We start from the raw sequence: 20,669 nt of genomic DNA, 5'->3' as shown, positions 1-20,669 counted from the left end.
CAAAATAAAGAAAGCCAAATCCATTCCCTCTTTCAATCAATTAAAAATAATGAACGAGAAAGTCATGATTGGGTCGATTGCATAGACATTATCGGTACCCTGCGTGTATTCATAAACATACGAAGAGTCAAAGACAAAGCAATCATTTTCCATCAAGTAACAAGCAAGAGTCTTTAAGTTCCTTGATATCTAGTCTATTCTGTGCTTATTCTATTGTAAGATTAACTCCTTCAAGTATACCCAAACAAACGATACTCTTGAATAAGTCTAATATGGAAGTATAATTTTCCATTCCTTCTTTCAATCAATAAAAAATAACGAACGAGAAAGTCATGATTGGGCCAATTACATAGACATTATCGGTACCCTACGAGTATTCATAATCACTGTATAAAGTGATAAACATCATGGCTCTAAAACCTGGCCTGGCCCGACCAGTTGAACCGGTTCGACCGGAAACATGTGGCTAGATCGAGTTGGTTCATGTTAAAAACCGGAAATAGCAATTGACTCGCTTCCACCCGCAGTTATACCTAGGGCTATTAACTTGCCGAGCTGAGTCGAGTTTTTGGCTTAACGAGCTCGGCTTGTGAAAAGGAAGAAGAATTTGAGCCGAATACGAGTGGAGCCGAGGCTTTAATTTCCTGACTCGACTCGACTTGTAAAGAGAGAAAAAGATTTAGAGCCTGGCTAGCGAGCCAGCTTAACGAGCCGAGTTAGAGCTGGCTCGCGAGCCAGTAAAAAACATGCAATTTTTTTTTTTCAAAATTTGGTGCTGATTTTCTCTCTCTCATTTATTACTCTTTCTCTTTCACTTCTTTTCCTCTCTAATTTATTATTGATTTTCTTTCTCTTCTTTTCTCTCTCTCCCAACTCCAATGGCTCCCCTTTTTTTTTTCCCCTTTCTTTCTCCTTGTTTCCCGTGCTCTCTCCAGTCTCCATCAACTCTAAAGTTATTCTCTTCCTCTTCTCTTTTGTTACTTATCACTGTTTGCTTTCTCTTCTTTTCTCTCTCTCTAATGACGCATGTTTCTCCTATTTTCTCTTTCTTTCATTATTTCTTCTTTTTTCCTATTTTCTCTTTCTCTTTCCTTGTTTCCCCTGCACTCTCCACCAATTCTGATTTCTTTCCTTCTTTCTCCTTGTTTCCCTGCACTTTCCACCAAATCTGATGCTGACAACTTGCCTAAAATGGTTTGGTTTGGTTTGGTTTTAGGGGAAAGGATTTTCAGTCGCATTTTTAGGGATTTTAACATCAGGGTGTTCTTTGTCATTTTTACAAACTTTTTTTTTTTCAATTTTAGTTTAATCCTCTATACTTAATAAAACCCCTAAAACGCCCTTAATAATTCGAGCCTGGCTCGGCTTACGAGCCTAACGAGCTAAGCCGAGGCAGGCTCGAACTTGGCTCGTACTCTCTCACAAATCGAGTGAGCTGAGCCGAGTCGGCTTGTGAGCGGCTCGTCTCGTTGAACAACCCTAGTTATATCGGTTGGATCGATTTTTTTCCAGCGAACCACCGATCCAACCAGTATGTCCTGGGATTGTTACAATAAAATATTAAAAATAATAAAATTAAAAGTAACCCTTTTCAGCTTTTCACTTCTTCCTTCCCCATTTTTATTCGACAAAACCAACACTAGTAGAGAAGAAAAAAAAAAAAAAAAACCATTAAAAATTAAAATCTGTATTTTTTTTAATATTTCTATTTTTTGCATGATATCTGATGATGTCACGGTCCGACCCGTCAGTTGGACCTTTCTATCCATAAAACCCATGACCTTGTGGCTTGTCCGGGTTGCCCCCAGGTTGGGTTTTAAAACCTTGATAAACATATGAAGAGTCAAAGACAAAGCAATCCACAGCACCAGTCATCGGTGTACCTTCAGTAATTTCCCAAATTTAGAGGTTGAAAAGGTTATTTCACAATTCGATGCAAGCATTAACAGTCAATAATAATGGCCACCATGTGATAGTCACAATTATCTTGAGATCTTCATATTCCACCATCACTCTTTCCATCTTCGTCATTCACTTTATTTCTCTTTCACCCCTTCAAATGGTTGAACCAGAGGAGCTGATTGACGATTATTGGCCTTTCGAATCAAGAAAATCCACTGTGAAAAACATGGGGGATGCGTCGAAAGATGTCAATACCTCCATGATGGGAGTTTCGGGCATGGGTGGAGTGGGGAAGAATACATTTGTGAAGGAAGTTGGTAGGAAAGCCATGAAGATCTCTTCTTTGAGAGGTGGTTGTCGCAGAGGTAACAGAAACTCCAGACATATTTTTTGAATTGAAAAATCGTTTTCGACTGTGAAGGTTTAGGGTTTGACTTTGTGAGTTGATATTAGAAACAAACCCCAAATGTGTTATGAGATTATTCTCTCTTGCTCCCAATTTCAATCCGATAGTTTTGTTTTTAGAATTGTTTTTTTACCAAAGAACTTTTTGTTTCATCTCTCTGTTTGATGCTTCGTATGTTTGGCTGTGCAGGGATGATGATTATCTCTCAAATCTTCTTCTGTTAGATAACACCATGCGTGTGTTAGCATCTCGACTCACCACTGTAATTTCTTTCCCTCACTGTGCTTCACTTATTATTATCTTCCAATTCTTCATTTTAATTTCTTATTTTGTCTAATTTTGTGCAGTATCTGTGTAGAAGAAGACCCGGGCATGTTCAACCCCGTAACTTCTCATCGCACAATGTCAAAGGTGGATTTTTTTATTTTTCTGTTTTTCTGGGTAATAATTTGATTCGCTAATGCTCTCTTTGGTTGCAAAGAAATTAAAAGAAAATTTTTAACTTGATTGACTTGTAGACGAACTCCCTCTTATTGAGCAAGAAAGGATATATTCTGAAATAATGTGCGGGGGTTTTTGATTGCTAGGATTGCAACTTATTTTGGTTATCTACATTTTGGTTTACCTTTCATGGGTATGAGAATTGTTTTTCTACTAGCTTATGTTATTGAAAGTTGCTGCCTATGAAGGGTTCTTAACTTAATCTTATGATTTGCTAAAATTAGGAGATGATTAGAATATGTGACACGCTGTGTCACTTTTGAAATCCAATTATATTGAAATCCAATTATAAACAAACCGGAGCTCATATATTAGCCCGTTATGCAATAGATGGTAAAGATTTGTTCTTTCTTCTTTAATGACATTATTGTTAAGATTGGAGATTGTTTATGGACTGCATCTGATATTTTAATTTTGGCTTGGAGTGGCAGATTTCTCCTTATGAAGCATTAGTATCCAAGAATTCATGACAAGCCAAGTATCTGGCTATCCGACCTTGGTCCAGTATGGCATTCCTTGTTTGAGCTCGAACTCAAGTACAGGAAGGCATACTCGGACTGGAGCTCGAGCTTGTGTTATCAAACTTGAGCTAATTGAATTCGAGTATTGCTGGATTAGCTTCAAAATTCCGGTTCTAAATTATACTCAACTCTCATTCTCTGCATCCATTTCTCACTCACAAAATCCAAACCTGCATTACAAAAAGCCGTTAAAACCGCCAAAAAACTATATTCATCCAGGACAAAACTTCTCGCATCAAATAAACGAAAAAGCTCAAGTACTGAATTTTTATCTTCTTGTCGTGCATAACTAGCTATCATAGCATTCCACACAACGATATTTAATTCGCTCAAATTCTCATAAAAAGCCCTTCTTGCATCAAACACAAGCCCAGCTTTTCCATATCCATCAATCAAGGCGGTTCCCACAATCACATTTTTGTCCAAACCCGCAACAACAGAATGCCCATGAACCACCCTGCACTGCTTCATCACCGCTAGCTCAGCCGCTGTGCAAAGCTCTAGACACGCTGTGCATTGTGGACCGCAGATCACAGCTCCTCATATCAGCAAACACTGATAAAGAATCCAACAACGAGAGTTCTGCGTGAAACACACGATCATTGCCGTGTAAAGACCTTGTCTCTGTTTTGAATTTCATCGAACCCCTGTTGGCATTGTCAGGGGAGCAAAAGTGAGAGTAGAAGTTTACAAGAGCGGTGCCGCAGAAGGGTTTGTTTTGGAGGGAGAGTTTGAGAGAGAGAGTGGAGGGAAAGGCCAAAGGAGAAAGCGTGAGAGAGAGGTGCAGGTTTTGAACAGGGAGGCTAAGGTGCGCTGATTGTTGATTAGGAGGTCAGGTTCAATGGTTTGGTGAAGCTACTCAAAATCAAAAGTCAAAAAAGTGTAAGTGTGCATACTGTTTGCTTCTTGCTTTATGAAAAGGTGGAGAAAGATTAGACATTGGAATAGTGGTGTTAACAGTCCTAATTTGTATTATTAGTATGATGTTATAGGTAGCCTTGGATATCCAGATTGCACTGTCTGGATTTGGATTTGTTGTATTTGTGATAGTGTTATTTGGATTTCAGATTTTATTTTGTTATTGGGTTTATAATTTTCAATTTTTTTCAGGTCTGATCAGCATGATGTCATCATGCTGAGGTCAACATGATGACGTCACTGGTTCGATGCACCGGTCGGACGGCTCAATCGCTCGACCTGGGACTCAGCCCCTTGGCTGGGTTACACCTAGGGTCGGGTTTCAGAACATTGATAAAGTGTTACAATTGTATCAATTATAAAGAATATTAAAAACGAATATAAATATTTTAGTGCATGGTATAACCAGTATACTGTTGTGATAATTATATTGTCATGAACCCCTGTATTAAATTCCTGGATTTGTTCCTAAATTTAGGCCTTGACAGAATGAAAAAAATTGAATGAATCATGGCTATGTCCCTAAATTTACTCCACATACTTTGTAAAAACTTTATATTTTTGGTAGCTTTTAAGTTATGATTTTGCATTCCTGTGCAGGTAATGTTATTGAATCACTTGGTTTGAAATTACTACATGATGTATGCTGGGAATGTGGAGGTTTGCCCATTGCCATTGCTACTGTAGCGAGAGCATTGAGGAACAAGACAAATCAGTTTGAATGAGAAGATGCTTTGCGAGAACTGAGAATGCCTTCCCAAACCAGGTTCATACGTGGTTAGAAAATGGATATTCAAATGTTTTGTTGAGTTACAATTACTTAACAGGTGATGGAACTCAAGAAAAATTTTTAAATTTCTACTCTAATGGAAAATGATACTTCTATGTCGGACTTCTTCAAACATATCATTGGTTTCGATATACTTGAAGGAGGTTAACCTTACGATGGAATATGCACAAAATAGACTAGATAAAGTGGTTGGTGAACTCATAGATTCTTGTTTGTTACCTGACGAAATAGACTAGATAAAGTGGTCGGTGAACTCAAAAGACTCCTTTTTGTTACTTGACAAAATAAATTGGATAAAGTGGTTGGTGAACTCAAAGACTTTTGTTTGTTATTTGACGAAATAGACTAGATAAAGTGGTTGGTGAACTCTAAGACTCTTTTTCTGTTATTTGATGAAATAAACTAGACAAAATGGTTTGTAAGCTCAAAGACTCTTGTTTGTTACTTAGTGGTTCTTTCAGTAAACGATTGTGATGTTGCCTTAACGATTAGCTTTTGGCCTAATGTTTTAGACTGTTCAGACCTTGAGTTTTTGTGAGTATGGAGGTTCTTTAAAAATCCTGGATAGTTTTTTCCAAGGTGTGGCTACCGTTATTGCAGTCCTTGATTGGTCTCTTGATAAACCTTCAAACATTGTGTTCATGTTTGGATTATAGCAGGATTTAAAATGTTGCTATCATCTGAGAACTGAAGATACTCAAAGTCCTTGTCCTTAGCCTGTGAGATTCTTGTTATATAAGAGTTGAGTAATAGGCCAATTGACGCCACTAATCTTGTTAGATTCAAGCAATTGGGAGCAACTAGAAGTTGTTGCCGAAAATGTAATATCAAGCTTATTTCGATTAAGTGTATAAGGGAGTGCTCTGTTGAATGGAAATGTAATATCAAATGTTGAATGCTCTGCTAGATTTAGATTTTTGTTTATGCACATTCTCAATTTTTAACATGTAGAAGTGTTATTGATTTTGTTCCTCTCTTTGCATCTATTGTTTTCTTGTGATAAATTTTTTTTTATCGGAATTTCATTTTGTAATGGTTTGTGTTTCCATCTCTGTTCAATATTATTTTGTTATACAAGGTGTGATTAAGAAGAAAAACAATGAACAAAAAACTGAAAGGATAATATGAAATCCAGAATCATCAGGGAAATATAAAGGTTTTAACCGTTGTGTAAAACTGCAGAAAGTAAAAAATACTATGAAAGAATGCAGTAAACAGAGTATTGATTGCTAATTTTCATTCACTACATCTACAAGATGCATGACTTTAAGAAGCTTCCCATGAAGACAACGGCGGAGTTTCAGAGTTTTTGTAAGTAGCATGGCTATACATATCTCTATCGCCCTTTACGGAATCCGCCGAAGCAATGGATTCAAGTTCAGCCATATCTTCAGGAGTTAGTTTCACAGACAACGCTTTAATATTTTGATTGAAGTTCTCAACCTTGGTGGTTCCAGGAATTGGACAAACATCATCTCCTTGGTGATGAACCCAGGCTAGCGCAAGCTGTGCTGTGGTGCATCCTTTCCTTTCAGCTATTTCATTAACACGCTCAAACAACTTTTTGTTATGCTCCAGATTTTCAGGTTGCAACCTGGGTAAGTTCTGCAAAAAGATGAAATTAAAAAAAAGTTAGGACGCCATTTTGTGCATCGGAATAGAGTGATTCCGGTGCATTTTTGGCTTTTCTAATGCCAGATTGGAGTTTGAAATACCTAATATTCATGTTTTGCTTCCGAATGCATATGTAATACATTCGAAATACTAAGAACTGAATTGTTATTAACAAACCTGTCTATAATCATCCTTTGAAATGTTTTGAAGCAACTTAGGCCCTGAAGAGAAGAATCCTCGTCCTAGAGGACTGTATGCAACAATCCCAATGCCAAGTTCCCTGAGAAATTAATCAACAAGGTTTGCATTAGAATTAATTCATATGGTTATTTTCTATTTGACTGTAAGCAATTCAATTAGCTCCATTAATGTATCGATTGCATTACCTGCAAGTAGGAACTATGTCTTCCTCTACATCTCGTGACCATAAGGACCATTCTAGTTGCACGGCTGTTATCGGATGAACAGCATGAGCTCTTCTAATTGTTGAAACACACGCTTCAGATAAACCTATATACTTTATTTTGCCCTCTTCAACTAGTTTTTTGAGTTCACCCATCTTTCAAAACACACAAGAAAAGAACAAAGAATTAGATGTGATCCGTATAAGGAACAAATGGACAGTTGCAATGCAAGACTACTATTTTCATGCATTGAGAAAGGGTAGTTTTTGCTCTGTACATGTTTGCTAAATATTTCCTTTAACTAAAGACAATTACCCAAGTCCGAGTACATGTTTAACATAGACAAAAACATATAAACAGGGGACTTTAAAATTAAGAAATCTGCACGCTAACAACAAACACGAATTAACAAGCAGAGTGAAAGTTTAGCAAGGGGCAAACCGTGACTTCAATGGGGACTCGAGTGTCAATCCGATGTATGTAATAAAGATCAATACAATCAACATCTAGCCTCTTCAAGCTCCCCTCACAGGCAGCCCTCACATAAGCCGGATCGCCACATATTTCCATCTTGCCAATGCCATCCACAAAGCGGGCACCAAATTTAGTGGCCAATTCAACTCTTTCTCTCACCCCTCCCTTCAAAGCCTGCCAAAATTCACATCAAAGAGCAAACCAATCAAGTTTAAAAACCCTAAACAAAGCCACAGAAAAACAAAATTTAAACTAAAACAACGTAACAAATTGTGACGATCCTAGTTGAGTCCCACATCGGTAAAGCTTGGCATGTTTAATAATTGCTTGGACACTTTCCTTACAAGCCTGNAGCTCTATGCGCCAATCAAGCCCAAATTAATACTCGAACTCGCCCCTGACTCATTAGTTACAAGTCTAGTCTGGGCTCATGACTAGTCAAGCGTGAGCTACTCGACTCGACTACAACCCTATATAAATCTAGAGGGTAAAAAGTCAACTCAAGTTTTATAATCTCAAGGTGTACATTTAGATTAATTTCCCAAACTCAGAGGGTAAAACAGTTATTTCATTTTTTGTAATCTCAAGTAGACCTCGCAAAACAGGTGGGTACAGCCTGGTCAAACTGGTACAGGTCAAAACGTACTAAATTTATACGGGTCTAAAATATTGGATCCATACCCTACCATATGCGGTTACAGGACGACCTGTGGATACCTGTTTTTTCTCACTCCAGTTTTCAAATTTTGTAGTGATACCCTCACAATTTCTACAATTTTCATTTTTTGCAGTTACACCCTCACGATCTAATACATTATACTTCATATTCAATTCAATTCACCAAAAAAATTCACAACCAACTCAATTTCTCATCAATTTAAAACCAACAAGCATATAGAAAACAAATACATAAAATCATAAAGACAAATACAATATTCTAATTACAAAAACACCCTAGACTAACAAATATGAAATAACAATTTCTAAATTATTTTTTTTGGTTTCAAAATACAGGTACCCACGGGTATACCCAGCCCGACCGTTTTAAAAAATAGATAGGGTCGGGTACAGGTCACATGAAAACGGGTCCTAAAATGTTCATGCCCCTTTTCAAAACAACATTTTGCTGGGTCTAACCGATTCTCAAGGTGGTTGCTGACCCGCCCCGCCCCCCCAAAAAAAGCTGGTTCTTGTCTCCTTATAAATCAGTTTAACAAATAACATAATACAGAACACAAACTGGAAATTGAAACTAATGAACATAAAGAAAATAATACAAGAAACCCCTACTCCAAATTTGAGCAAAATCGAAGTCCTTCGACCATGTGATTCACATAAACAAGATCAAGTTTTTGTTATCTTTATCTTCCACTTTGTCGACACACTCACCAACTTGCACTTGGTTTAGTTCTCACTAATTCTGACCAGCAGATTATTTCCAGTGAAAAAATCTGAAGAAAGAAACGCATGCAAAAGATTTACTTTTTAAAATATGCGATGTTTGTCCAGGAGAGAAAACGTTTTTGGGCACAAAAGTGAGAAAGGGATCAGATCATTGTTATTTTATTGTTTCAAACTTTATTTATTATTATGAAAGAGAACTAATATAAATATTTTCTATTTAAAGTGTAAACGTTATGCACGATTTGCATTTGTTACTGTATATTAATAGACTCTATTTAAACCTTTGATTACGGCAAACAAATTGGTCATCTCCAAGCCATTTCTGTTCAATGGCACTTCAAATACTTGTTGCAGAAAACTCCAAGCCATGCATTAATCCACTTCCATCAGTCAAATTTCCCCCAAAAATTCGTAGCCATTCCTTAGTTTCCTTTAATAGCTTAGTAAATAAATCAGAATCTATGAGTGCATGTTTAGCAGCTAAAGACAACCAAGAAGTTTATCGTCCTCTCGCAAACTTCACCCCTACGATATGGAAAGACTCCAACGTCTTCACTTCTTCTCTACCTATTTCAGTAATCAACTGGGTCCCTAGCTAGCATCATATTTATAGTATAGTGTATTATTACCTTGAGTATCATAGAATTTTTCTATATATTATTTACTTAGCCGACTGAGAAGCTAAGAGTAAACTCAAATATGAGAGCTATTGCATTCCTATAGTAATCACTCAAATATATATCAATACACAGTTTTCATTTTCTATGTTATATTCAAATTTCAATATTAATTATTGTTATTTGGTTTCAGGAAATTGAATCAAATGATAGACGTGCAGAAGAGCTGAAACAAAAAGTGAAAGAAATGCTAATTACTCCTCTAAATGATCCGGTAGAGAAAGTTAGCTTCATTGAATCAATATGTCGCCTTGGTGTGTCATATCACTTTGAGAATGAAATTGAAGAACAACTAGATCAAATTTTTGAAGCACAACCTGATGTCGCCAAACATGATGATTATGATCTCTACATTGTAGCTCTTCTATTTCGAGTTTTTAGACAACATGGTTACAAAAACTCATCTCAAGTCCTTGGCTAAATCAAGTCCAGATCATCTAGCAAAACATATAACAAGTGCTCTAGAAGCGCTCTTGCACAAAAATGTACCAAGATTGGTAACACACAAATACATCTCTTTCTACCAAGAAGATCCAGGCGAATACAGAAGCGAAACTCTACTCATATTTGCAAAACTAGATTTTAATCGGGTACAATTATTGCACCAACAAGAGCTCAACCAGGTCACCAGGTAGGTTTGTTGAAAAGTTTTTGTCATGCTCTCATCCAATTAGTGCTCACCCTGTCAACCCCAAAGACCAGCATCTTTCATATGATTGGATACCGAGCTAGGTGTTTTTGAAGATCAAGTAGCTATTTTATATAATAATAAATCTAGATTTTGTTGTCATTCTTATTGCAGTTTGTAGAATTTTCTTACTCGAGGTAGAATTGTGGAGATCTACTTCTGGACGACTGCAAATTATTTTGAGCCTTGCTATTCACGTGCCCGTATAGTACAGACCAAACTTGTGATGATATTAATGATTATAGATGATTCATATGATGCATATGGTACACTTGAAGAGCTTCAAAGTTTTACAGACGCCTTAGAAAGGTATATATATGAATATGTGGGTGTGTGTGTATGGTCAAGGTACCCAGTGTAATTAATTCAAATCTTAAAAATCTTAATGTTACTTTCAGGTGGGACACTCCCCTTACAAGCCTGTTTCAAAGGTGAGTTCTACCCTTTTGTGGTTGTTATAATTGGTATGAGAAGAAGACCATCCTCTGGGCAAACCTCGTGGGATTGGCACTCACTTGGAAAGACCCTCGTCGGACATGAGGTGACTGGAGATATAAAGTAAATCCTGCCAGCTGCGTATATCAAGCCGAGGTCATCTTAACTGAGTCCTTAGAATTTGTGGTTGTTACACAAATTTCTCTAACCCCCTAAGATTTGTTTAATACATATAGAACCAGAGTTTTCTGTGCATTATTTTAAACCCAGATGTTGTACGATCAAGTTAAGCCTGATGAAACTCAATAAACTACAGAAGAAAATATAAAGAGAGAAAAAGTATTAACCTTGCCAAGAAGGATTTCATTGGTGTGAGGTCCATACACATCAGAAGTATCAAGAAAAGTGATGCCACTGTTGATGGCATGGTGGACCAGAGCGATCATTTCAGGTTCAGGTTTTGGAGGGCCAAAGACGAACGACATGCCCATGCATCCCAACCCTTGAGCTGACACTTCTAGGCCTTGTGAGCCAAGCTTGATTCTCTTCACTGTTGCCATTAATTTCTGGGTTTTTGGGTTGAATTTTGATGGTGAAGTCAATGAGTTTCAGACTTGTGCGAATTAGTGGGGTTGTGGATTGCTTATTTGCTTTGTGTTCGACTCTTCCTATGTTTTTCACTTTATATAGTGGTTGAGTCATGCAGGGTGATGACATGCTTAGTTAGGCTCTTATGGATGAAAATGAGAAAAATTAAAGAAAACTTTGGGGTTTTTAAGAATTTAACACAAAGTTTTTTTTTTTTTTCTTCATGACCAGGGGTGTCCAGGCCAACTTCTGTACACCTTAACTAATCTCCCAGGACCTTGGGACTACCGATCGGAGTAAGAGTTTCAGTGATTACCTCTATTAACAATCGAGAAAAGACTCAAACTTATAACCTCTTGAGTAATATACCCAAGAGTGTCTATCAAATCACTCGGTCACCCAGATATAGTTTGCTCTCTATAGATTCTAAGTCTTAAGTCTTATTCATTTAAAAAAAAATTATTAAATACCTCATTTTAGAGTCTGACTAATTGATCTTATAATAGGTCTAGAGGTATGTCTTTGTTTCATTTTCATTTTATTTGCTTCTTTACATGTAATTTTCAATCTGTAATATTGTATAGATTTTGCACCCTTATTGTCCTTGTGTCTATGTTTCATTTCCATTTGGTTTCCTTGACTTGTGTTTTGCAAAACCTAAGACTATGGTTAGCTTGCTTTTGTTGAAGATTCAAGGTTATGAGAAGTTTGAATTTGACTCAGTTTTTAGGAAATTGAAAGAGGGATTAGATTTGACTAGGTCTGTTGTGTTGAATCAATTTGACCAGATGTATTTAAAAAAGGTGCAACTAAGAAGAGTTTCTTCAAAGTTTCATTCAATTGATTAGTAAAATAGAGTAGTAAAATTGATTGTGACATCTCCCATGAACTTTCTAATTTCAGGTTTTCTTGGCCTTGAAATTGTTTTTTAATTGTTTTTTAATGGACTTTAGATAAAAAAATCAATTCATGTACACTCTCAACCACTATTAAGAACCCCAATGTCTTTGTTGTTTTCACGTTGGTCCCTCTACTATCCGTAAGAGCTTACTTAAACATAACATCAGTACATCACCCTGCATAACTCACCACCAAAAAACCCCAATGTCTTTCTTGTTTTTACTTTGGTCCCTCTACCATCCGTAAGAGCTTACTTAAGCATAACATCATCCTGCATGTACACTCAACCACTATATAAAGTGAAGAGTCGAAGACAAAGCCATCCACAAAACCACTAATCAGCACAACTCTCAAGCTCACAATCACTTTAATTACCATCAAAATTCAATAGAGAAACACAAAAAAATTAATGGCAACAGTGAAGAGAATCAAGCTTGGCTCACAAGGGCTGGAGGTTCCAGCTCAAGGCTTAGGCTGCATGGGCATGTCGGCCTTCTATGGCCCTCCAAAACCTGAACCTGAAATGATCGCTTTGATCCACCATGCCATCAACAGTGGCATCACTTTTCTTGACACTTCTGATTTTTATGGACCTCACACCAATGAAATTCTTCTCGGCAAGGTTCACTCTTTCTCTCTCTTTCTTTACTTTCTTGTGTATTTTGTTGAGTTCCACCATGATTAACTTGATCATACAATAAATGCGTTTAATTGCACATGTATCCATAAATCCATTTCGTTAATTAGCCAACATATATTTTATAAGTATTGGACAAATCTCGGGGAGTTAGTGAAATTTTGTTATGTTGTTTTAGGCTACGTGTTGATGCTTGATTTTGATACCAACAACTCGTACGTGCAAAGTGTTAAAAAAGTCTTAGAAATTACACGTGATAGATTCATGAGATTTGAATATGGTGCTGAGATTATATATGTTGCAGAAACATAAATAAAAAAATTGGCAAGAGAGGTCTTTAAAGTGGTTCGGATGCTTAAAGCAAATCTTATATCCAGTGTTATTTTGCTATTCTCTGATTATTTCTATGATATTGCCCATAAAACATACAAAGATGAAGAAAAACTTTATTTACAGAAGAAAATAATAAAGCTCAAATCTATGTCTAGCTCTTATATACTCAGTCTTCCCTTTTTACGAAGAGATGTGTTTATTTATACACATTTGAGGTCAATGTAATGAGTGTTTTTACAAGTTACCTTAACACATAGAGAGCTCTCATTCATCCTTATCTCAAGATGAGATAGGATTGGTATAAAATATCTTTGAGGCGGTATGGGCTTGACAGTTAATACACTTTGTTTTTTATTTACTTGTTGAGCTGACATCAAAATAACCTTTTAGGCATAATACTATGTTTTTGGTTTAATTTTTGTTTTCTGTGGCTTCGTAAATGGTTTTAAACTTGATTAGTTTGCTCTTTGGTGTGAAAATTTTCCAGGCTTTGAAGGGCAGGGTGAGAGAAAGAGTTGAATTGGCCACTAAATTCGGTGCCCGCTTTGAGGATGGCAAGTTGGAAATTCATGGCGATCCGGCTTATGTGAGGGCTTCCTGTGAGGGGAGCTTGAAGCGGCTTGATGTTGATTGTATTGATCTTTACTATATACATCGCATTGACACTCAAGTTCCTATTGAAGTCACGGTATGCCCTTTGTTATCTATAAACTTTTAATTACTCTGCTTGTTGATTAGTATTGAATGTCTCAAATCATGTTTACAATAACAATCTGATGTAGTAATGCATTATGAGGCACCTTTAGAATACTGGCTTACTCCGACGATTCAGATCAGCGCTAGAAAAGATTAATTCTATGTCCTGACCAGCCTTCTCCCTCTGATTTGCACTTTGGCGTCGGTGTCCACATCTGAGCAGGCCAATATTCTGGTGATAAGGGGAGGATTAATAAACTACTCATTAATCCCATAATAAATGTTGGATCCTAAAAGGCTTGCATTCCAATTGTTTATTCGTTCTTTGTATGGATCTCTTGTTCTAAAAAAGTTTGTTGTCAAGCATACATCTAATTTTTGTTTCTTTTTTGTGTGTTTTGAAAGATGGGGGAGCTGAAAAAACTAGTTGAAGAAGGCAAAATAAAGTATATAGGTTTATCTGAGGCATGTGCTTCAACAATTAGACGAGCTCATGCTATTCATCCGATAACAGTTGTGCAGTTAGAATGGTCCTTATGGGCAAGAGATGTGGAGGAAGAGATTGTTCCTACTTGCAGGTAAGACATATGCATATATATATTTTAATGGGGCTAATTGAATTTATATATAAGAGTCAAATAGAAAAGAGAGATTATAGAAAATAACCATATGAATTCTAATGCAATTTGGCTGATTAATTCCCAGGGAACTTGGCATTGGTATTGTTGCATACAGTCCTCTAGGACGAGGATTCCTTTCATCAGGGCCTAAGTTGCTTGAAAACATTTCAAAGGATGATTTTAGACAGGTTTGTAAACAACAATTCAATTCTTAGTCTCTTTGTAATGTATCACATATTGCTACAGGAAATACAGTCTTCCTCGACATGGAAAACTTGTCAGAATAGACCTAATTGTGTTGGAATAATTCTTGTATTCCAACACAAATGGCATTAGGAAAACGTCCCAAGTGCACATTGGGTTACATGTTTCCCAGTGCTGCGTCATAACTTGATTTTTTATTTCAACATGGTACTAACGTCCAAACAAGCGTTTTATATTGACAGTTATAATCAGAAACATACCAACATTGGACGCAGTGGGAGCCAATGTCCTCACTAAGCCCAATGTAGCCTTAAATTTTTTATTTATTATAAAATATTTTTACATGTGTAATCTATGTTTGACCCCGTAAATTATTTAAGTTAAATCTAATTAATCAACTTTTATATTCCAAATTTTGCAGAATACACCCAGGTTGCAACCTGAAAATCTTGATCATAACAAGAAGTTATTCGAGTGTGTTCATGAGATAGCAGCAAAGAAAGGATGCACCACATCACAGCTTGCACTAGCATGGGTTCATCACCAAGGAGATGATGTTTGTCCAATTCCTGGAACCACCAAAATCGAAAACTTCAATCAAAATATTAAAGCGTTGTCTGTGAAACTAACTCCAGAAGAAGTGGCTGAACTGGAATCCATTGCTGCAGCAGATGCTGTAAAGGGTGAAAGATATAAGAGTGGCTTTGCTACGTACAAGAACTCCGAAACTCCGCCACTGTCTTCATGGAAACACTATCCTAAGAGCTTACCTAATCGTGTCATCACCCAGCCAACCCACTCAAAACACTATAGAAGGCGATGCAAAGGCAAAGCAATCCACACTACACAACCCCACTTCATAGTCTCACTCTCACTCTCAAACTCATTTACTCTACCTCAAAATTCAACCAGAACCACAGAGAAATTAATGGCGACAGTGAAGAGAATCAAGCTTGGCTCACAAGGCCTGGAAGTTTCAGCTCAAGGCTTAGGCTGCATAGGCATGTCTGCCTTCTATGGCCCTCCAAAACCTGAGCCTGAAATGGTCGCCTTGATCCACCATGCCAACAACAGTGGTGTCACTTTACTCGACACTTCTGATGTATATGGACCTCACACCAATGAAACTCTTCTCGGCAAGGTTCACTCTTTTTCTCTCTTTCTTTACTCTCCTGTGTGTTTTGTTGAGTTTCTTCAGGCTTGACTTGGTCATACACCAACTGGGTTTGGATAATGAACAGAGAATTTTTTAAAGTTTGTGTTTTTTGTTTTAGTCTAATTGCTTAGAGTCCATGAAACCATATGGTTGGGAAACGAAGGGGAAAAGATGGATGAGATGATGATTTCATAATTTAGACGAGGTATTTGATGAATTTTTTAAGCCAATATGTTACATTTTTTGGGAAGTTAGTGAAATTTTGTCATGTTGTTTTAGGTTTATTTTTTAGTTGTGGATTTGTACAGGGTTTTAAACTTGATTGTTGTTTGTTATTTGATGTGAATTTGAGCAGGCTTTGAAGGGAGGGATGAGAGAAAGAGTTGAATTGGCCACTAAATTTGGTGTCAGCTTTGCGGACGGCCAGATGGAAATACATGGTGATCCAGCCTATGTGAGGGCTGCCTGTGAGGCGAGCTTGAAGCGGCTAGGTGTTGATTGTATTGATCTTTACTACCAACATCGGATTGACACTCGAGTTCCCATTGAAGTCACGGTTTGCCCCTTGTTAAACTTTTACTCTGCTTGTTAATTAGTATTAGTAATTGAAATCACATTTAGATTGTTATTTGTGCACATTATGACGCTGTTAAATCAGTTTGACCAATTGAACTGCCTGCAGCTAACAAGGTTCCTTTTAAGTTTCTTTCAAATTGAATGAATGAGTGTAGTTACACTGATCAGAGGTTCTTCCTCTTTCTCTTGTTCTTTATTGGAAATGTGTGGCATGTATCCAGGCCTTATTGATGTGTACTGGAGACTACAAGTACTCTGTTTAGGTGATTGTCGATACGGTAGAGATCTGGCCTGTAGTGGAGAATGCCTTTATGTCTGTTTGTTGGTAAGACGAGGGAGATGTTTATAAATCATTTAGTTTTGTTCGAGGAATATTACAGACACTATAATTAAAAGGCGGTCTCGCATGAGGGTTATAGTTCATCGAAGGGAGATAAAATATAGTTATAAATGAGACAGTCATTAGGAGTTTCTCCCTTAACTCAGACCCTCTCCTAATCTAAGCTTACTGAAACATGTCCATTCTTGTGATATTTTAATTTGCAGTCGAGATGCTTTTAATTGTCATTCCTTTCTATTGATTACCATTCACAAGTGTTGTTTATAAAAAAAAAGCTGATATCAAGAAATTATCCTCTAGTGAAATATTCGTGGGGAAACTCAAATCATCATTGGATCATTATTGATAGCATCTGAACTCACAGTGTAATGTTTTTTGGGTTGTGAGCATCAATCCTTGTTGACTTTCAGCTATATTTTTTACACTAACAATCTGAACTCACAGAGTTCAACACTCTGTCTTTTTTTAACAATTGGCTCTGTTCCTTATATCGATCACATCTTCTGTACAAGCTTCCTGTGAGGCATACACTAATTTTTGTTTCTTTTCTTTTGTGTTTTGAAAGATTGGGGAACTCAAAAAACTAGTTGAAGAGGGAAAAATAAAGTATATTGGTCTATCCGAAGCATCTGCTTCAACAATTAGACGAGCTCATGCTGTTCATCCAATAACAGCTGTGCAATTGGAATGGTCCTTATGGTCACGAGATGTGGAGGAAGATGTTGTTCCTACTTGTAGGTAAGGCATTAATGAGACTAACTAATTGCTTTGGATCGAATAAAAAGGAGATTATAAAAAATAAATAACTATTTGAACACTAACACAATCTTGCTGATTTCTCAGGGAACTTGGCATCGGGATTGTTGTATACAGTCCTCTAGGACGAGGATTCTTTTCATCAGGGCCTAAGTTGCTTGAAAACATTTCAAAAGATGATTTTAGACAGGTCTGTGAACCACAATTTAATTGTTAGTAATGTAATGTGTTAAATTTACATTCAACACATGTTTTCTAGCACAACACTTTGTGCAGTGCGGGGCAAGCAGGCTAAGTCTTGTGGGTAATAGTATTGTTGTTCTCATGTGATCTCTTCTCTAACATAGCAAACTTTATATTCCGAATTTTGCAGTATTTTCCCAGGTTGCAACCTGAAAATCTGGAGCATAACAAGAAGTTATTTGAGCGTGTTAATGAGATAGCAGCAAAGAAAGGATGCACCACATCCCAGCTTGCACTAGCCTGGGTTCATCACCAAGGAGATGATGTTTAGTTGAGAATACGAATTTGAGAGAAAAAGAAAAGTTTGTTACTGTTGAATCTTTCAATTGATTAAAAAATACAGAGTTTACAAACTCATTTATATGTACAAACAATACACGTGAGTAGTAGTGAGTAGCACTTGCCATTTACAGTAGTACACGTGTAAGTAACAGAAATTACAAATTTGGCAGTTTATACACTAATCCTAACATCTCCCCTTAAACCAAACTTCCATAAGCATGAAGTATGAACCATTTAATACACTCATCTTAACATCTTCCCTTAAACTAGACTTCCATAATCTTCTCATTACTAATCTCCACTACTGCACCATATGATCAACATCAAGCTTAGTACTGAATCATCAGACTTTGCATTACAAGCTGATAGCTTCACCAGAGTTTAAGACAAACACTGCAAACAGCATACGTAGTAGCCTTCAAAACTCATCTTTAAACTTCACAAAGCATCAAAACACCTTTCAAAATTTTTAGCAAAATCATCTTCAACTCATCATTCAAAAGTTTCAGCAACTCCTTTCAATACTTTTAGCTGACAATTCTGCTCCAATCCAATTCTGCACTACTTTTAAAATTTCACAAATCATTAAAACAACTTTCAAAACCTTCAGCAAAATCATCTTCAACTCATCATTCAGAAGGTTCAGCAACTTCTTTCAAAATTCTGACAAGTCTGCTCCAATCCAATTCTGTACTACTTTTAAAATTTCACAAATTATCACAACAACTTTCAAAACCTTCAGCAAAATCATCTTCAACTCAACATGCAGAAGTTTCAGCAAAATGCACATTAAATCAGAATTCTGACAAGTCTGCTCCAATTCAATTCTGCACTACTTTTAAAATTTCACAAATCATCAAAACAACTTTCAGAACCTTCAGCAAAATCATCTTCAACTCAACATGCAGAAGTTTCAGCAAGAAGCACATTAAATCAACATGCAGCTCTTCTGAAACACCAACCAACCAGAATTGTTAATTCAACAAAATTCACAAATTAAACACAAGTAACACAGAGCATCTGCAGCAGACTGATTAAACTGATGGAGTAGTTTTGACATTAAGCTTTTCTAGCACATTAAATCAACATGCAGCTCTTCTGAAACAACAACCAACTAGAATTGTTAATTCAAGAAAATTCACAAATTAAACACAAGTAACACATAGCATCTACAGCAGACTGATTAAACTGATGGAGTAGCTTTGACATTAAGCTTTTCTCGAAATGATACAAACTTGGAAGCTGGCAATGCCTTAGTAAGAACATCTGCTTTCTGAAATTCAGTAGGAACATGCTAAACTTTCAGTNTTCAGTTCACCATATTTCAGTTCATACTCACAGGCTGTGGAGTGTCAACAACACAAAGTTTCTGCTACTTCAGTTCACCATATTTCAGTTCACACTGACAGGCAGCATTAAGCACTATTTTTATCACAACAAGTCACCATATTTCAGTTCATACGTACAGGTTGTGGAGTGTCAACAACACAAAGTTTCTGTTTCAACTCTTGAAACTGAGTAATGGAGAGGGCTTTGGTTAACACATCAGCAATCTGCAGTTTTGAAGGAACATATTGCACAGTAATCTTTTTTGCTAAAACTTGATCCCGGATATAATGATATATGCTTTGTCCGAGCATGAAAGACGGGATTAGAAGCTAAGGCACCAGCGCTGACATTATCACACCAAATTACTGGACAAGAATTGAGAGATATTCCCAACTCAGAAAACAGACTTTCCAGCCACACCAATTCAGTTGTTGTATGTGCCAATGCTCTATATTCAGCTTCAGTAGATGATAAGGCAACCACTCTTTGCTTTCGGGAGCTCCATTGAATCAAATTTGGCACAAGATATACACAGTAGCCACTGGTGGACCTCCTGTCATCCAAGTTACTGCCCCAGTCAGCATCTGCATAGCATTCAAGGTGAAGAGCAACTGCTGGTTTGAACTGAAGACCATGAGACTGTGTTCCTTTAAGATATCTCAAAACCCTATTACAAGCTTGCCATTGTAGCTCAGTAGGTGCTTGAAGGTACTGACTTAGTTTGTTGACTGTAAAACTAATATCAGGCCTTGTTAAGGTTAAGTACTGAAGAGCACCAATGGTACTTCTATACAAACTGGGGTCTTTAAATAACTCACTATCTGTGGCTGAAAGTTTTGTACCAGCAGCCATGGGAGTAGGGTAGGAATGGGCATCTTGCATCTTAATTTTTACAAGCAAATTAGTAACGTATTTAGTTTGTTTCAAGTGAATTCCCTCATGTGTTCTAATTGCCTCCAAACCAAGAAAATAGGTCACTGAACCAAGTGTTTTCAAGGCAAACTGAGTATTTAAGATTTCAATTAGTTGTAAAATGGAAGAAGTGTTGGATCCAGTAATTAGGATGTCGTCCACATAAATGAGGACATAAAGAACTTGAGCATTATCCTTAAGAATGAATAAACTGGAATCTGAAACTAAATTCTTAAAGCCTTTGTCCAATAAGGCCGGTGGAGTTTATCAAACCATGCCCTTGGAGCTTGTTTTGGCCATAAAGAGCCTTGTTAGTTTGCCCACATATGAAGAAGGTGAGAACTTCAAAACCTTCAGGCTACC

The 20,669-nt window shown here is 36.9% G+C and overlaps 2 protein-coding genes and 1 long non-coding RNA gene across 8 annotated transcripts; 2 read left to right on the top strand and 1 right to left on the bottom strand.

Annotated features, from left to right (window-relative positions):
* Positions 1-1,898: 1,898 nt before the first annotated feature.
* On the top strand, positions 1,899-6,249 carry LOC116138723. Of its 6 annotated transcripts, XR_004129332.1 has the most exons (6): positions 1,899-2,267; positions 2,498-2,570; positions 2,656-2,719; positions 2,827-2,942; positions 3,034-3,142; positions 3,241-6,249. It is a non-coding gene; the product is annotated as an uncharacterized LOC116138723 (long non-coding RNA). The 6 variants fall into 6 exon arrangements; XR_004129333.1 differs by lacking the exon at positions 2,827-2,942; XR_004129336.1 differs by lacking the exons at positions 2,827-2,942; positions 3,034-3,142 and having other exon boundaries at positions 1,913-2,267; positions 3,241-4,562; positions 4,849-6,249.
* LOC116138722 (probable aldo-keto reductase 5) lies at positions 6,245-11,396 on the bottom strand. Its single transcript, XM_031424404.1, has 5 exons — positions 11,082-11,396; positions 7,498-7,704; positions 7,039-7,211; positions 6,830-6,932; positions 6,245-6,643 (listed from the first exon to the last, which is right to left on the bottom strand). The coding sequence occupies exons 1-5, from the start codon at positions 11,292-11,294 to the stop codon at positions 6,305-6,307; spliced, it is 1,035 nt and encodes a 344-aa protein (XP_031280264.1). The 5' UTR covers positions 11,295-11,396; the 3' UTR covers positions 6,245-6,304.
* Positions 11,397-12,621: 1,225 nt separating this feature from the next.
* LOC116138721 (probable aldo-keto reductase 2) lies at positions 12,622-18,068 on the top strand. Its single transcript, XM_031424403.1, has 9 exons — positions 12,622-12,844; positions 13,680-13,880; positions 14,294-14,466; positions 14,594-14,696; positions 15,134-15,853; positions 16,224-16,424; positions 17,350-17,522; positions 17,628-17,730; positions 17,914-18,068. The coding sequence occupies exons 1-9, from the start codon at positions 12,632-12,634 to the stop codon at positions 18,052-18,054; spliced, it is 2,028 nt and encodes a 675-aa protein (XP_031280263.1). The 5' UTR covers positions 12,622-12,631; the 3' UTR covers positions 18,055-18,068.
* Positions 18,069-20,669: the final 2,601 nt, after the last annotated feature.

This window comes from Pistacia vera, unplaced genomic scaffold (genome assembly GCF_008641045.1).
Source record: "Pistacia vera cultivar Batoury unplaced genomic scaffold, PisVer_v2 Contig343, whole genome shotgun sequence".
NCBI classification, from domain to species: Eukaryota; Viridiplantae; Streptophyta; class Magnoliopsida; order Sapindales; family Anacardiaceae; genus Pistacia; species Pistacia vera.
This window is presented reverse-complemented; position numbering and strand designations above follow the sequence as displayed.

Bases quoted from the DNA above. Each gene is read 5' to 3' on its own strand.
- LOC116138722 (XM_031424404.1), bottom strand. From the start codon at position 11,294: ATGGCAACAGTGAAGAGAATCAAGCTTGGCTCACAAGGCCTAGAAGTG. The intron at 7,212-7,497 runs GTTTGCCCCTTG...GTGTTTTGAAAG, and splicing joins GAGTCCCCATTGAAGTCACG to ATGGGTGAACTCAAAAAACT. The intron at 6,933-7,038 runs GTAATGCAATCG...TTAATTTCTCAG, and splicing joins GACATAGTTCCTACTTGCAG to GGAACTTGGCATTGGGATTG.
- LOC116138721 (XM_031424403.1), top strand. From the start codon at position 12,632: ATGGCAACAGTGAAGAGAATCAAGCTTGGCTCACAAGGGCTGGAGGTT. The intron at 12,845-13,679 runs GTTCACTCTTTC...AAAATTTTCCAG, and splicing joins ATGAAATTCTTCTCGGCAAG to GCTTTGAAGGGCAGGGTGAG. The intron at 13,881-14,293 runs GTATGCCCTTTG...GTGTTTTGAAAG, and splicing joins AAGTTCCTATTGAAGTCACG to ATGGGGGAGCTGAAAAAACT.